General features: G+C 41.3%; 1 protein-coding gene across 1 annotated transcript in view; it reads left to right on the top strand.

The window, feature by feature from the left end:
• ZNF536 (zinc finger protein 536) overlaps positions 1–17,323 on the top strand; it is a 288,662-nt gene that overhangs the window by 88,487 nt on the left and 182,852 nt on the right. The window contains exon 5 of the mRNA XM_066557292.1: positions 14,566–16,737. Coding sequence (XP_066413389.1) covers positions 14,568–16,737 — 2,170 coding nt within the window. The 5' untranslated portion in view covers positions 14,566–14,567. The remainder of the gene's footprint in view (positions 1–14,565; positions 16,738–17,323) is intronic.

Genomic DNA, 17,323 nt, shown 5'->3' with positions numbered 1-17,323 from the left:
AGTTTTAGAGAAGACTTCAAGGCAAAAAGAAAAAAGCATAGAATATACTGTTATGGTGTTATTTTTGTCTTTCATTTTTATGACAACTTATTTGTACTTAAAGGAATCTTTCCAAAGAGTTAAGAAGCATCATTAAATAAAGACTGTGAAATGTGCAATATGGCTTATTTATTTAAATGTTAATTGGTCCAACGAACACTTCTAATTAGCTCTATATTTGCTTAGCAAAAAGTTTTACAAATTCCAATTGTGAAAAGCAGCTATTTTGAGCTGGTAAGCATGTTGCAGAATCAGCTATGATTTTTCTATAGTTCTCAGCCCTTGAAGGCACAATTTAATTTTTCATGTATGCATACTAGCAACGGTAAACACTTGCGAGTGTAAAGAACCTTCTTTAATTAGCTGCACAACAATTAAAGGATTCACAAACTAAATTGAACCCTGTCTCTGTGCTTACTAGCTGAATTCTACCACCTGTCACAACAGCACTTTGTTCAATCTGTTATGCAAAATCATTATAGCAATATAGCTGAGGAAAAAAAAAGAGAAAACAGCAATTATTTCTTACTTTTCTCTTGAATGGGTTATTTTGGGTTATACTGATGTCAGGTTCATTGAAGCTAACCTTTTGAAATCTGTAACAGCATAATACTTATATGGCAGGCTTAGAATAGCTAGGAGAATATTTTGTTTTACCCTTTTAAGAGCAAGTGAGGCACATCCTGAAAGTACGGTACTTTCTCTGATCATTTGGAGGAAAAAAACCTCACCAGAAACTGTGCTAACTCCTGCAGCAGCCTGTTATTGCTCTTTGTCAGACAAAAAGATGACCAGCATCTAATAGTACAAAATACTCTTTTGTTATTAAAGCTTGTATGCCAATATGAAATCTAGTTTTAAAACCCACTAGTTTCCTAAAGTGGAAAGAGCTGCACTTTTAGCTTACCTGTCGTGGCTTCTGACATATGTGATTATTCTTCAGATCCTGAAACTAAAGTAGCCCATAAATATAATCTATAAAATACTGGACTTAATTTTGTGCTAACTTTATTTTTCCTTCAAGCAGAAGTGGTTAAAAATGAAAAAGTTTGCATCTTTACAGAAGAGCCTCACCTCTCCTTTTGATTGCACCCCTTTTCTGAAGGGAGCCCAAAGGAGCAGGTGCACCAGGACACCAGGGGTCCTGATTTGCACCCCCATTTACCCCTCCTGTAGCTCCATGTACAGGAGTCAGGCTCTGACAGCTCCTGGACACCTGGCTTGGGCTGTACAAAGCTTCAGGCACCATTTCACCCCTCTGCTGCCTGCAGAGGTGAACACCTGGTTACCCCCTGCTCACTCCTCTTCCTACTCATTTTGGGCTGGGCAGAATTGGAGGGAACAGGAGGAAGGTGGAAACTTATTAAAGGCCAGCTGGGGGGGAGGTGGGCATGGGGCAAGAAGGGTGAAGGCCCTTGGGGTCACCTGCCCTGCTGCTCCTTGCAGGGACAATGATCCACCCTCAGCACCCCAGGGTTTGTGGTGCTGCTGAGCATTCCCAGTGAAGCAGCAGTGTGTTCTCTCCGTGTGAGGACTGTGGGGCTGCAGGGAGTGAGGAAGACCTGTTTAGGTTTCTCTTTATTCTGCAGTGACAGCTGACAGGAATGTGCACCTCGCTGCCAGCTCTCCTGCGGGAGAGGCACAGGTACGTTCTGTGTGCTCACCAGAGCTGAGGAGCTGAAAGCAAAGCTGCCTGCTGACAGCTTCCTGAAATCATATCAATAACATATTGTTAGCTCTGCTGATTGAAGCTAAAAGAGTCTGCTGTTGGATAAAGGATACGTGATACGGGCGTTTCATAAGCTGGGGATATAAATGAATAACTCTGCTCATTCACAGTGCTTACACTTTTTACAGTATAATTTTTATACTATTGTCATTTTCCAATATTTTTGAGAAACACAGAAAGAGAACAAAGAAGTTGTTTAATAACACTGTGAGTTTGGTTTTTTCCTAAAAATGTCAGTCGGAAAATAAAATTCAACAAAAAATTGGGAAAAGAATTCTCTTTTTGTTACTTAAAAAAAATTTAAAAAGTAAAGCTGCAAGGAAGCCAAATACTTTGATTGAACTTGACTTAAATTCTCAGATAATTTTGCACTGAAGTATGAGGAGCCACAATTTGCTCTGTACATCTACTTCTTTCTTTCTCACATCAAATAAGAATAGTTAGTCTATTCTGAAGTATAAAATAAGGAGATGAAAATCCTTTTAATTAGAAAGAGGTATAATGTATAATGATCTCCATATTCATAAGTGTAGGTGCAAGGGGCTGGAATTCAGAAAAATGAGTTTCTGCTTGGGCAACAGGAGCAATTCCATTACCCAAGCAGGGATTTTGTGTGAGAACTCCTGAATGCTCTCAGCTCTGGAGATTTGGGATTCGGCCCTGTAGGAAGAGAATCTCCCTGATGCTCTTGTTGCAAGCAGTGGGAGCCCAGTCTCTGCCTCCCATGGCCAGGTGCTTGAACCTGAGCCACCAAGCCTTTCCCCCTCCTTTGGTCTGGCTTTGTGTTTTGCTGGAGTCACCTGGATTCACACTGGTTTGCAGCAGTGTGAATTAACTTTGAGCGAAGCTTTACACTGGAGAAAGTGAACACAAACTGCTCATTTGCACAGGCTTTTCAAGAGGCTTGGAATAGTTTCACTGAGAGTTTGTGGTGTTTTTGTGTGCGTTGTGTTGAAATCTTGCAGTGAAGCAGTCCCTGTTAGTCCCTGGTCCTTCTGATAACAACTGGAGCTGCTCTCAGCTCACTGTGGGACTGAAGGCTCCTGGGATGCTGTCAGTCACTCAAAGGAGCTTGGTCAGAGCTGTTTGTGCCCAGAGCTGGCTGCTAAGGATATATTTCAGTCAGCAGAGTCCATCTCCCACTTGACTTTGCAACCGTAATTGAACTTGCCAGGGTCTGTCATCCTGGGATTGCATTTATCAGACTTTCTTTGTCAGCTTTGTTACCATCACCTATCACCATGAGAGGCTGTCTTTTCAGCCAAGGGCCTGCAATGTTGCAATTAACATCAAAATTATTTCAAGGATTTTTATCCTGCAGGTAGCTTTGAAATGTTATTGTATTTTTACAGTATTCCTTCTCCCCTCGTTCATCTGTCTGCCATGTGTCTGCCAGGTTTTCAGTGCCTTTCTATTAATGGTCAAAGCTACTGTGCCCAGATAAAACAGGGGTGCCCAAGCAGCAGTTGCTGCCAAGCTTGTTGGATCCTGAAGGTCCTGTTTCACCCCAGTCAGGGCTCACATCTCTGCTTCCATGGAGAGAGAGGTGATTCCCTTTCCTGTACCTTCAGGGCAAAGGGAGGAGATTCTCTGTTCCCTTCAGGGGCTGCACCCCACTGCAGCCAAGAGCACTGCAAAAATAGGACCTTTTCTTGTGGTCACTGGTGTAACATCATTGTTATTCCCTTGGTTTAACTGCAAAACTGTTACAACTGTTTGGTGCCAACATTCAGAGGAAGAGGCAGAATAATCTCACTGCAACAGGTAGAGAGGATTTTAAATCAGCTGGGAAAATACAGGCAAATACCCTGAGTCAGTTACTTTTAGCATAGATGTTCCTGTTTGGGGTTGCCTTCCTCCCTCTGAAAGAGTAGTATGATGTATTTCTTTTTGCTCCTTTAAAAGGACATATGATAAAGAGCTTGTTTTCTGGAGACTCCTGACCCCAGGGTGGGTGTCTGAGCAGCACTGTGACTGCTAACCACACCCTGGTAAGCCTGAGCCACTTGTATCAGTGGGAAAGCAGCTTAGGAGTTCCAAGTTGGCCTTAGAGTTCCCAGCTCTGCTCTTGTGTTGATGACAGTGATCAATTAATAAAGTTAAATGACAGAAGCAGTGATGTATCAGTAAGAATATAGGCAGAACAGAACACCAATGCAATAAAGGGGATTTGTGTTTTCTTCTGCTTCATTTTACTTGGTATTATTTACAAGTACATTTTTTCATGCCTTAGGCTGTGTGGTATTTCCTCTTCTATCTTTTCCACTTAATTCTTTAACGAGTTTTTTCTTTCTGCTTTTTGGGAGACCACAAACACAAGGGGTATTCTGTGAAATGTTTGCTCTATTTTTCCAGCATTAACCTGCTTCTAGTGTCCCTGCCTATTTCAACTGCATCTTTTACTTCATCTCATTCCACTCAAACTTTAAGGCTTTCTCAGCTTTATCCTTTTTTTTTCTTTTTCCCCCTGGAAATTAGTATTAAACTAATATATGAGTAATAACTCATCAAAGCCACTTGTATCTAAGAATCACTATGACCATCTAAATTATGTGTGGTATTTTTTGTCACCAAGTCTATGTGTTATAGGGAGAAGAAAAATATATCAGTTGGATTGAGGGAAGATAGAAGTTGGAGATAGAAAGTATTAACAGCCAAGAATCTCTGTTTTTAAAAAAAAACCAACAAAAATCTCTAGTATTTTAAACAAACAAAAAAAAATTATGCTGACAGGTTTGCCATGAGTAAAAAAACCCTGTCTATTCAGCAGTCAATTATGTTTGATAAAGGAAAGCTATCTGGCATACTGGACTAAGCAATGGGAGTCAAGAGTTCTGGATGCTGTCCCTGGCTTCTTTACAGAGGATGAGCCATCTATTTAAGTCAAGATACATGGCAAGATTTTTCCTAAATGAGATGTGGAAATGATCAGTTAGGGATACTTATTTCTACAGTGCTGAAATTCTGAAAACCTTGGTCCCTTTATGCTCTTTGGGAGCACAGAAATTGGGCAAGTTACTTCTGAATTTTTACCTGTTTCCACTTCCATTGTATTAAGATGTTGGATGTTTCTGTACCCAACAAAGAAACATTTAGCAAAGGTGTTCCTCTCCTCTCCTCTCTGATTGAATTGATCACAGTGTGCTTTGGGGTTCCATGTGCTGGGGCAGGAGCTGCTGGGGAGAAAGGAGGAGCTCTTTCCACATCTGTCATGTGGCCCTTTATGCTTTTCATGGGGGTGATTTTTTTTTTAATGTTGTTTTTTCCTTAAATATACTGACCTTGAAGAATGCACCAATTTATCTTTTCATTCTCTCTATATTTCTTCCTCTCTTTTGTTCCCCATTTAGAATTATTGGAAGTAAAATAAATGCAGTTCTATTATATATGTACTTTAGGAGTATGTATTATCACATATATTCTCTTTCATGTGCAACAGGTTACACAAGATTTAATATATTAATCTTTCTTTTTTCTTAAAACACTTTCTTAGGCACGTAGTTTCTGTCTTGATGTCATCACAGGTAGCCCATATGCTTAGTGATGCATTGTTTTGTCTACAGTCTAACTCAATAGCATGCAATTTGGAGCATCCTTAATTATCCTACAAACCATTTTGTGATAATGAAACCAAATATGGTGTAGACTTGGCTGACATCTCTGTGATATTACTTGGCATACCAAATATTTCTGTTTCAAATATAAATTGGTTACTGCTTCTTCAAAATATGCATTCTATTAATTAAATCTATACTTGAGACATCATCCCCCCACCTCCCAAGCTGTTATAAGTATTCTCTCTCTCCTTGTTCTGTATGCAGATAGGGTTGGGTATAGGCTCTCTAATCTGACAAAAAATAGGCTAACCTTGGGGTCTTTCAGTCCTACAACCACAGTTGAGTGTGCAGAGTCTTTCCATATAAGTAGGTCTTTTGTTCCACTAGAGCAAATGACTTAATTTCTTAGAGAGCTTCTTGTTGAAAAGGTTTAACTGTAACAGTCTTTACCTAATAGACCTGGGATTGCAGGGAGGTGATTAATGTGAATTAAAGGATCTCTGTGACACAGGACTAAAGGACAGAATTACGGTGCTGTTGTTGTTGACAATCCCACTTGTGCAATTTAATTCCTCCCTAAACCAGATTCCCAACATTTTGCATAAATGTTAAAGGAAAAGTCTAACTGGACCACATACTTTTCAAAAGTCTCTCTATTCAGGGACGTTCTGTTTATGCATTTTCCCAGGCAATGAGTGTCTTTGTCCCTTGAAATCCATCTATTTATTGCAGTGACACCTACTGCTGAGAGAGCTGATCCGCAGCAGGCTCGGATCCTGTTAAACTTGGCCAACAAGCACTTTGTGACTCAACCAGCAGATGTTTCTGTGGCTCAGGTCAAAGGCAACTTATGGACTCGGGTTTTTTTGCTTTGCTCCTAGCATTAAGTGCCAGGAAAGTCAACACTAGGTACAGACAGTTGACCTGACCAGTAGCAGGAGGAACTGAACCAGGCCCCCGAGGATCTGCAAAGACCAAAGCATTAGTCTGTTGAGCCACTGTGCTGGCTACAGTCCAGCAGTTTCAGACAACTGACTATCTGATTGCATGCCTGGATTTTAGTAATGATTTCACATACTTATTTGATGATTTGTATCCAAGCTTATGCTTCTGACAGGTGCCCTTGCAAACAAAATCTCGCTGGGCTATCACATATGAATATTTCACAGTCAATCATACTTTGATCTTTGGGACATATGTGCGTGCATTTGACATTATATTTAGCTGTGCACAAAATCTAAGTCTAAGCCTTTGTGAAATGAAAAAAAAAATCATCAACTCATCATTACAGTTTTGGATTTAAGTTGTTTCAAACTGTGCTTTGAGTTCTGTGGTCTTAACTCTTCTTTATTGATCTCTTTGTAATTGGTTCAGGGGGCCTGATCCTCCTGTCCTCACCCAGCTGAAACGCTTGGCCTTTTATTTGGAACTTTCCTGCGTGAGGAATGCAGGATTAATAGGGTCAACATTATGTATCTTTTAATGTTATATAATGGGTTAGAGCGTTGCAGACTTCCAGTGCAGTGCAGTGTCCTCAGATGAGAATTGGAGATTCAGAGCCCTTTCCATGCTGTAAAAATTACAAAAAAATTAAATAATAAATATGCTTTGTAGAGTCTTCCAGGCATTTTATTATTTTATTTGTACTCTGTGATGGTAAAGTGGTTCATTAAAAGCTTAATTTTAAGGTTTCTTCAGTCTGATGTGGATGCCAGTTAGATTAATTAAAGTGAATGATCAGATAGGAGCTACAGGAAATTGATCAAATTGGAGAGGGTTTAATCAGTTGTATACATTCCAAATTACATGAAAATAACAAATTTACTTTAAAAAATGCTGTTTCTAAAGTAACAGAAGCTTTAGTTTAATGAAGCATTCCACAAATAAGGCTCCAATATGAATTTTGGTATCACTCTTTTCTTTACTTTTACCATCAAAAGATCACTAGGAAAAAAAAAGTAAAATGAGAATCAATGTTTATAAGCTAAGAAATAATGATCCCAGATGCAACCAGTGCCTGGAAAAAAAATCATGATTTTTTTATTTTTTAATCTACTGAACTTTCAGTAGCAATTATTTATCCTTCTCTTCTTTGGATCTGACTTCTTAAGTATATGCAAGTGAAATAGAATAAATAAGGAGGAAAACAGATTTTGCTAAGTCACATGCAAAGTAGCAATAAATCAAACAGCTTGTCTGCATTCTTCTAATCTTTCTATTCTAATCTGTGAGTGAGATTTATAAATGACCTCTCCTCTCCTCTGTGCTCATCTTCCTAGATTGTGATCACAAACGGTTCACAGTCCTCCACTCCATGGGTGCTACCAACCAAAGACTGCTCTGGTGATTTATCTTCCACTGATCAGTTATCAGTCCCAAAGGCTGTGCTAACTAGAAAGTACCCTGCAGATGTAACAGGTATTTTAGAAAGCCACTCTTTTTCCAGCCCAGAGCAAAGGCAGTACAGCCTCAGCAAACCATTTTCTGTCTGCTAATGACTTTTGAAACTTCAAAATCCCTCTGCTAACCCTTCTTTAAGACATAAAAACTGTTGTGGAATGAGTTGGCTCTGTTGTTACTAAAGGAGTACTTTGTTTTGGAATCAATAAGCAGCTTGTTTAAATATCAGCACTACAAAGCAGCTACAGTTTTGTCAAATGCCTTCGCGGCTGCCCCCTGCGTGGTCCCGGCGCTGGAGGATGGGTGATGGTGTGGGGCTGTGGGATGGAGCCTCCTGGGCTGTGGGATGGGGCAGCCCTGGAGCCTCCTGGGATAGGGGATGGGGCAGCCCTGGAGCCTCCTGGGGCTGTGGGATGGGGCAGCCCTGGAGCCTCCTGGAGCTGTGGGATGGGGCAGCCCTGGAGCCTCCTGGGCTGTGGGATGGGGCAGCCCTGGAATCTCCTGGGGCTGTGGGATGGGGCAGCCCTGGAGCCTCCTGGGCTGTGGGATGGGGCAGCCCTGGAGCCTCCTGGGATAGGGGATGGGGCAGCCCTGGAATCTCCTGGAGCTGTGGGATGGGGCAGCCCTGGAGCCTCCTGGGATAGGGGATGGGGCAGCCCTGGAGCCTCCTGGAGCTGTGGGATGGGGCAGCCCTGGAGCCTCCTGGAGCTGTGGGATGGGGCAGCCCTGGAGCCTCCTGGGCTGTGGGATGGGGCAGCCCTGGAGCCTCCTGGGGTAGGGGATGGGGCAGCCCTGGAGCCTCCTGGACTGTGGGATGGGGCAGCCCTGGAATCTCCTGGGATAGGGGATGGGGCAGCCCTGGAGCCTCCTGGGATGTGGGATGGGGCAGCCCTGCTCCCCCAGAGCTCTGGGCAGGCTGTGCTCTGCTCCTGCACCAAACCAGCTCTCAGGAGCTGTGAGTTACAGGTGCTCTGCAATGCCTACAAAGCCTAAATGTGCTAATGTCACTAATGGTGATAGCCAATTACCAAGCTGGCCTTAATAATGTTTAAATAAAAACAAATAAGATAGGACACATTACCTGTAGGCCAACTTTCTTTTTTTAAAGACATCCTGTTATACTCCAGAAACCATATATTTTCCTGATATAATTATATTATACCCCAAGGAACAGGACACCTACTTAACAAAAACTCCTATGAAGTCGATGCAATTACTCTATTTTACATAAGTAAAATGAGAATAGAATCTGGCCTAATGTTTATTTCATTTTATCAGACTGGATAATGCTGTCCTGGTGGCATTAAATACAGCTGATCTCTCCCTCCCCTTCCGTGCACACATGTTTTTGTTAAAATCTAACTATTTACATCTATGTCTCTTAGTATTGCCTACAAATCAGTCAAAGAAGAGTAGGTCATTTATCCTGCCCTACTGTTTATATATTAATCATCTGGCAAATAAACTGCTCAGTATCCTACCCACCTCAGTAATATTTGTGATGTAATTTGTTTGGATGCCCAAATGTCACCAGCGTTGATTGTAAGAGATGAAAAAAATGTACTTGCTCAGCACACCAAGCTCTGGGCTAAAATGTAAGCATGAAATCTCTGGTTTATTTTTGTAATAATGTTTACAGCTGTTTAATGACCCTGAAAGGGTTCAGTAGTCTGGTGTTCTGTATTTCTTAACAGGAGTGTATTATGCTTATAACAGCTTTAGTTCAACTGTTTCGGCTGCAACAATAAGAAAAATATTTAATAAAAATTCAATATATATTCTGATCTCAGCAATACCTGTTTACGAGTTGCTAAGAACTGAAGCAGTCTGTATTGGAGTATTTAGAATTTGCCAGTGGACCACAAGATAATGTAGATATATGTGAATTTTTCTAGCTGGAAAGATAAATACCAGGTCTATATTCTGAAAGCATAAGTAACAGTGTGTGTAGCTCTAACTGCTCAGAGGATCAGGGCCAGAGCGAGCTTGTCGTTTAAACACGTGAGCTTGTAAAGCATTACTTTGCTTACTGAACTGTAAATCTTTTAACTAACCTAATCTAAGCTATAATAACAGCACAACAGTGGCTTTAAAATGACTGTTTTCTCTACAGCACTGAAGAGGGGAGAGCTTCAGTGTGTGTGTGTGTCCAGCAGGAATGAACAGGTGTAAATAAGAGCTGAATTTGGTCCATCTGTTTACAAAGATAACAGGTGTGTGTCTGCACATATGTGTCTGTATACAGATCTTCATGTGCCTGCATATGTTTACATGTGTGCCCAGGCATAGATTTATCTTTAAATTCTCTCATCCTGCTTGCCATATTTTTTTTTCTCTGTTTCCAGCAAGAGGAAGCTCAGCGTCTCGTATTACATTAATGTAGTTGTGATGACAGGCATTTCTGGTGTTATAATTGGTTTTAAATTCCAGTAATCCATTTCAAATAGTTAAATAAAATCTGTGTGTTCAATTGAAATGGCTAAAGCCAGAACTTTCGCTATTGATATCACAGGAAATAGTCTTGAGGGCAAAAATGTGAGTGAAATCAAAATAACTATTAGTATCATCAAAGGGACTTGAATGTCTCACTGTACCTTTATGTAGGAGATGAGAGAGAGTATTTTATAATATCTGTATCCCATAGTGAGTTTCATAAGCTGAGCTCCTGCTCAGAGGAGCAGGATCCTGCACACTGGGTACAGTTTGTGGCCAGATGGCCTTGGCTGGTTGGTGTGTTGCCTCCCAAGGGTGCTGCTGCCCTGCCCAGTGCAGAGTGAACCCAGCTGGGTGTAGCCTGTGTCTGCAGCGGGGTCGGTTTGGGGCTTTTTGGCCACAGCAACTCACCTGGGCAAGAGCTGAGGGTTTCTTTAGGTTAGAAAGGGCAGCCCATGACTCCTGATCCCAACATGCTCCGGTGCGGTGCCATGTCTTGAGACACTGTCTTTACCCAACATTTGAGATAATTAAAGGTCAGAAATTTACTAAATAAACTTCAACAAATATATTTTGAATTCTTTAACAATCTCAAATTTGATTTGCAGTTCATTTTGTAAACATTTGTTAACTACAGAGAACATTGTGCTTCTGTTCCCAGCACGAGAGATGGCAAAACATTCTGTGCCTTTCCTTATATGAGAGATCAGGATCATGAAAATAATGTGATAGACTATATATTAAACAATTGAAAGCTAGAGGTCTTCCCTATCATGGAGCATCAAAGTAGCACTTATAAATTGCCTTTTCCAGATTTTTTATTTTTGTATACCTTGACACCAAGTTGGGTACCATGAACTGCAGGGGCCCCAGAGGGGAATGAAAGCCCCTTACTGCCCCTGGTGTAACCCTCTCTGGCCATAGATCTAGACAGGGATGATAGATAAAGAGGGAGAGAATGAAATTGCTAATTTTTTTTTTTTTAGAGAAATTAGGAAAATTAGATTGAGTTATCTAATTCATAGTGGAATGATGGATGAGGCTGTGTTTTGTTTCTGTCTTGCATGTGGATACAAGATGAGATTTTGGTAGGTTTTGCTGTGAAAAGGCCGAGGGATACCAGGAGTGGTTTCTGTGAAAGCTGAACAGTAGCAAGGTCCCTGTGTTCAGAAAAGCTGTGACTGGGCATGGCAGGAGGAGAAATTCCACAGGGCAGTACTTTCAGTGCCTGCAGATGAGGGGGGAAATGCAGTTCAAGTGAAGAATACATCTTGAGATGGAGGTAGCTGGATCCCAGGAACTGCACAGCTGATCAGAGTGGGTGGCATTCAGAGCTGGTTGTTGCTCACTAGGCAGAGGCTTTGCTGACCTTTCTGCATATTTAATAAAAAATGTAAAACATTTGCCATGCCAAAAGATCCATTTGGGGGGGGGGGGATTAGGCTCCCTGACTTGATCCAAAATTATTAGTCTTTAAATGAGAAATTATGGATTTGGTATTCCTCTAAACTATTTTTTTTACTTGTTCTCTCAATATTCTACATTAAATATTTCTCTATGATTTTGGAAGACAGAAAATAGCAAAAAGGAAAAATTGGAAAACTTGCCGTGTTCCAGCTACAACTGCTGTTACTTTATTAAAGTTATATTTGAAAAAGGAGCACAGAAACCTCAACCACAACTCCCCTCCCCAATCCAAATAACCATACATTTGAACTGATGCTTAGGGTTAAACATCAGAATTAATAAATTCCACTGGGATCTGTCAGCATTTCCAAACTTTGATAGAGCATAAAATGCTAAAATTAACTACCCAAACCTCTCTGAGCATGTAAAAACACCAGGTCCTATTGAGATCAACCAAAAAAAAAAAAAAAATTAGACTTTAGTTTTGAAGCTGTTATAGAATAATGACAATTCACAAAGGCCTTTCTAAATATTCCTCAGTGTTTGTGTGTGTCAGCACATGCTATGCATTTCTGGAATTGTCATGTTCTTGTTTGCCAGTGTGCCTTGTTTTAAGCATGGTGGGGAGAAATAACACTCCTGGGTATGTGGAATCCAGACAAAAAGTAGATTCAGGTTTTAGGGTTTCTCTTGTGTTGTTATTTGTGAGAGTATTTGTTATTTTTTTTTAAGAAGCACATAGGCGGATATTCAAAATCTCAGTTAACTTCCGGCAATGGCAGACCTAAGGACCACAAGTATTCAGTTGTTTAATTAATCCTTTTGAACATGAATTTGATTTGTTCCAAAAGTTAAGCAAACTTTCAAAAATTAAATAAAAAATAGAAGTGGTTTGTGTGTACCCACATTTTGAATGATTTTGTGGTCTGCTGCACAGAAAACTTGAATGGAAATTAAGAATTTTCCTTGTTTACTACATGGCCTTGGGTGAACACCTGGCTTGATTATGTTCTCCTACTATCTACTTTTGGAAATCAGATACTGCAAGCTAAATTTAAGTGGAGTCCTTTTATAGACTTAATTTCTTTATATTTTTATGAATAACAACATTGACAGCAGGCAAATAATGGGCCCCCAATATGTGACCTAAATCAGACTGTTAAATTTTGAAAAAGATCTGTTATGTATATGGGCAAAATTAGGTAGCCCTTGTTCTTTTTTAATACACATGAATACAACTCTTTCCTGTACTTACAAGATCTGCCTTGTGTCACAACCTCAATCATCTTGTCAGGAGCAAAGAGGTCTCCCCTCAAAGACCTCCCATACTTTGTTTTTAGGCCCTGATCCTGCAAATACTTAATCATGTGTGGAACTTTGCTTTCAAGAGTCACCCTTTGAAGTCTACTGGACTGCTCCCATGAGCACAATTACATGCATTTTAAGTGTGTGCCAGATCTGGACCTTGCATTGTCTATCAAGTGGCCACTGTGGAGCTGTGTGAGGAGTGGAGTCCAACCAGGGTGTGCCTGGAGCCTTTGTGGAAGATACAGGGAAAAAATGCTTTTGGCTAAAGCCAAAGAGAGGAGTGACCAAATTAATTTTTTAAGAACCTATAGAATTCAGTGGTTTTGAGAGTGAATAAAGTGTCATATCATACCACTGAACAACAAAAATCTTAATTGTAGTCTAATATAATCTTATAGCATCATATAGTTTATGAATTAGTTATGAGAAACTTTATATTTTTAACAGAATTTTATAGATACATTATATCTGTATAGAGTAGAGAAATGGCAAGGATGGATTATTGTGGACAATTATGCAGACCAGAACAGAGCACTTGTGTTTAACAAACAGCTCTGAATTCTAATTTCTAGCAATATACATAGTGTAGCTACGATTTGTAGTCATTACTGTGTATTAGGAAAGTCATTAGAATTCTTAAACTTGTTGAGGCTTTCCACAACACCTTTCCTAGATTTTAATTGGTTTTATCTAGTTCCATAAGAGAGCTCTTTAAAACAAATCAAAGTGTCTTAAATCACATGTATCACCCATCGAAGGACAGAGATATTCCTTCTGTAATCTGGCAAGTTTTCCTAGGAACAGAAATCTGAAGGTTCTCAACCATGAATTAAAAGACTTGGCAGAAGATAATTTATGTGCCTTTTGATGAGCTCACTTTCAAAATGACAAAATAACAATGTTTTGTAACAGAAGGGTTAAATCTTAATCTCAGAGGTTTACAAAGCTGCTAGTCGCAGTCTCCTTAAAATTTAATATACCTCGTTAATGCTTACTTGCAAACACTGAAGGATTTTTATGATTATAATCATGTGTTACAGCACCTAGTACTGTTTCTAAGCAGCATACTAATCAGCTTAATGAGATATTACTGCACTTTTTGTTGACTAAAGCAAAATCCCTTTTATTGTTCTAAAGCTTGTCCTTTATTTTTTCCCAAAACATTATCTTGTTTTATTGTACACCAGTAAATATCATACCATCGGTTTTTTGTCAAATCATAAAACTATCTTTCTCATTGTAGAATGTGTAATATATTGAATATGGTTAATGGAACTGAAAGTTACAAATGGATTTCTATTTTGGGGTTTTTTTTTGCTGGCTTTTTAAATGAAAATGGGAGAGATGCATAAGATTTCTTTTTTTATAGATTTAGGAATGCAGACAGGTGCAGTTTCACAAGAAGGACAAGGGAGGTGGTAAATGCCTTTGCCCCTTCTGTAATAACTAGATTTTGAAATTGTCGCATATTTTAAAATAGTAATGAATAGTTCTTGGTACACATGCAGAATGAGTACATGTATGATCAAAACTGTGTAGCACAGTTGGCACTTAATACACTTTTAATTGTTTTTACACTAATTCCTTTGCATTATTATGAGTAGGTAAAACATAAAATGCAAATTGTACGCCAGTGATTCAATGCTTGTAGCTCTTTCACAGTCTGAATCTAAAATATCTTCTGATTTTCAGAGATGGAGGAAGCTAGTTTGTGCCTTGGTGTTTCTTCAGCTGTGCCAGAAGCTGACGCTCATCTCAACAGCACCATACTCAATGGGCAATATTCAATGAGTCAGAAGCTGCACCAGATCACTTCCCAGCTCAGCCATGCCTTCCCAGAGCTCCAGAACAGGCAGAATCCTGAGGAGAAGGCGTCAGTGCCACTAGAAGACAAAAGTCACATGTCCATAGCAAACCAGCCCATCAGCAGCCAGATGGCCCTGCTGGCAAACCAGCTCAACAGAGAGGTGGACACCAGCTTGAACGGGCGTGTGGATCTGCAGCAGTTCCTCAATGGACAGAACCTGGGGATTATGTCTCAGATGAGCGACATTGAGGATGACGCCAGGAAGAACAGGAAGTACCCCTGTCCCCTGTGCGGGAAACGCTTCCGCTTCAACAGCATCCTCTCGCTGCACATGCGCACCCACACTGGAGAGAAACCCTTCAAGTGTCCCTACTGTGACCACAGGGCAGCTCAGAAAGGCAACCTGAAGATACACCTGCGTACTCACAAGCTTGGGAACCTTGGCAAAGGTCGTGGAAGGGTCCGAGAAGAAAACAGACTTTTGCATGAGCTGGAGGAGAGAGCGATTCTTCGGGACAAGCAGATGAAGAGCAGCCTCCTGCAGCCACGACCCGATGTGAAAGCACAGCAGCACACCCAGCCCATGCCGCTCGCAAACTGCAACTTGTCTGTGCCACCTAATCACAACACACCTGATATTTCAAACCCTGTTCCCTCTCCAAAGCCAGCCAGTGTCCAGGAAGAGGTTGTCGCTCAGACAGCCGGGTTCAGATGCACGTTTTGCAAAGGCAAGTTTAAGAAGCGAGAAGAGCTGGACAGGCACATAAGGATCCTACACAAGCCTTACAAGTGCACTCTGTGTGACTTTGCTGCCTCTCAGGAGGAGGAGCTGATCAGCCACGTGGAGAAGGCTCACATAACTGCAGAGTCAGCACAGGGCCAGGGCTCCAACGGGAATGGGGAGCAATCCACCAATGAGTTTCGTTGCGAGGTGTGTGGCCAAGTGTTTAGCCAAGCCTGGTTCCTAAAAGGCCACATGAGAAAGCACAAGGATTCCTTTGAACACTGCTGTCAGATCTGCGGGAGGCGATTCAAAGAGCCTTGGTTTCTTAAAAACCACATGAAAGTTCACCTGAATAAGTTATCTGTAAAGAACAAATCTCCTAATGATCCTGAAGTACCTGTCTCCATCAGCAGCATGTCCCAGGAAGCTCATGCAAACTTATATTCAAGATATCTGTCATGTTTGCAGAGTGGCTTTCTTCCCCCTGACAAGGCGAGGTTGAGCGAACAAAATCAGATCTACAACAAAGGAGATATGCCCATGAAAGAGAAGGAAGTCTTGGGGAAGCTCCTTTCCCCCATTTCTGGCATTGGCCACAGCATTGCCGAAGGGGATAAACATTCTTTATTGGGTTGTCTCAATCTGGTGCCTCCTCTGAAATCCAGCTGTATAGAAAGGTTACAAGCTGCCGCCAAAGCAGCAGAGATGGATCCAGTAAACAGCTATCAGGCCTGGCAGCTTATGGCAAGGGGAATGGCCATGGAACATGGCTTTTTGTCTAAAGAGCAGCAGATACAGCGCAGCCACGAAGACACTTTGGCAAATGCTGGAGTTATGTTTGATAAGGAGAAGCGGGAGTATGTGTTAGTAGGAGCAGATGGCTCTAAGCAGAAAATGCCTGCTGATTTGGTTCACAGCACTAAAATGGGCAATCAGAGAGACTTGCCAAGCAAACTAGACCCTTTAGAAGGCAGTAGAGATTTTTTGTCACATGGTATGAACCAGGGACTCGATTACAACTTACAAAGTCATGGAAACATAAAAGAAAAGCCAACTGAATGCCCGGACTGCGGAAGGGTTTTTAGAACATACCACCAAGTGGTCGTTCACTCCAGGGTCCACAAAAGAGACAGGAAAGGAGAAGATGAAATAATTCAAGGTAGTCTTGATGAGCGGCGTGGGTCTGGAAGTGATCAAGAGTCTCAGTCTGTCAGCAGGTCGACAACACCAGGGTCCTCTAACATTACTGAAGAAAGTGGAGTAGGTGGGGGTCTCTCGCAGACAGGGAGTGCTCAGGAGGACAGCCCTCATCCTTCCTCACCCTCCTCTTCAGGTATGATAACTTCTTCTTCCCTCTCTGCACTGAAAGCTTCATAGCTGTATTTGGAATCATGGCAGTAAAGTAGTTTATGCATTCTCTTGTCAGGTTGTTTCCTACAGTCCACAGGGATGTGCTATTATTTGCCAGAACATCTGTGTTTGGGTTCCTGCAATGCCTTTGAGGTTAATTCTCTGCTCACCCTTTTCCCCTCCAAGGGCAGCGGGTTTCCCAGCCTTTCAGCTGACACCTTCCTGCCCTGCAGGGTCTGAGCAGCCACCAATGGCTGTGCCTCTTCCAGGGCCTCTCCCTCCTGGTTTTGGAAGGTGTTTTTTTCCTCCTCTTCTATTCATGGTGTCTCTCTTGCAGATCCTGCCCTGTCCTCTGTGTAAAAGGGTGAGGAAAGATGCCTTCTTTGAGCTGCAGTTAATAAACTGCATGTTGGCTCCCCTCTCTGATTGCCCTCCCTCTGACAGCCATGTCAGTTCCTTAGCTATGTCCTTATACCTGGCCACCGGGCTGATTAAAAAGAGATTCAGAAATACAAATTACTAACCTTTTGACAATCTTCTAACTTATGTACAGATTTTAACTTGTATGA

The sequence above is a fragment of the Molothrus aeneus genome, chromosome 11, assembly GCF_037042795.1.
Source record: "Molothrus aeneus isolate 106 chromosome 11, BPBGC_Maene_1.0, whole genome shotgun sequence".
NCBI lineage: Eukaryota > Metazoa > Chordata > Aves > Passeriformes > Icteridae > Molothrus > Molothrus aeneus.
Note: the sequence above shows the minus strand (reverse complement) of the source record. Positions and strands in the feature narration are given on the sequence as shown.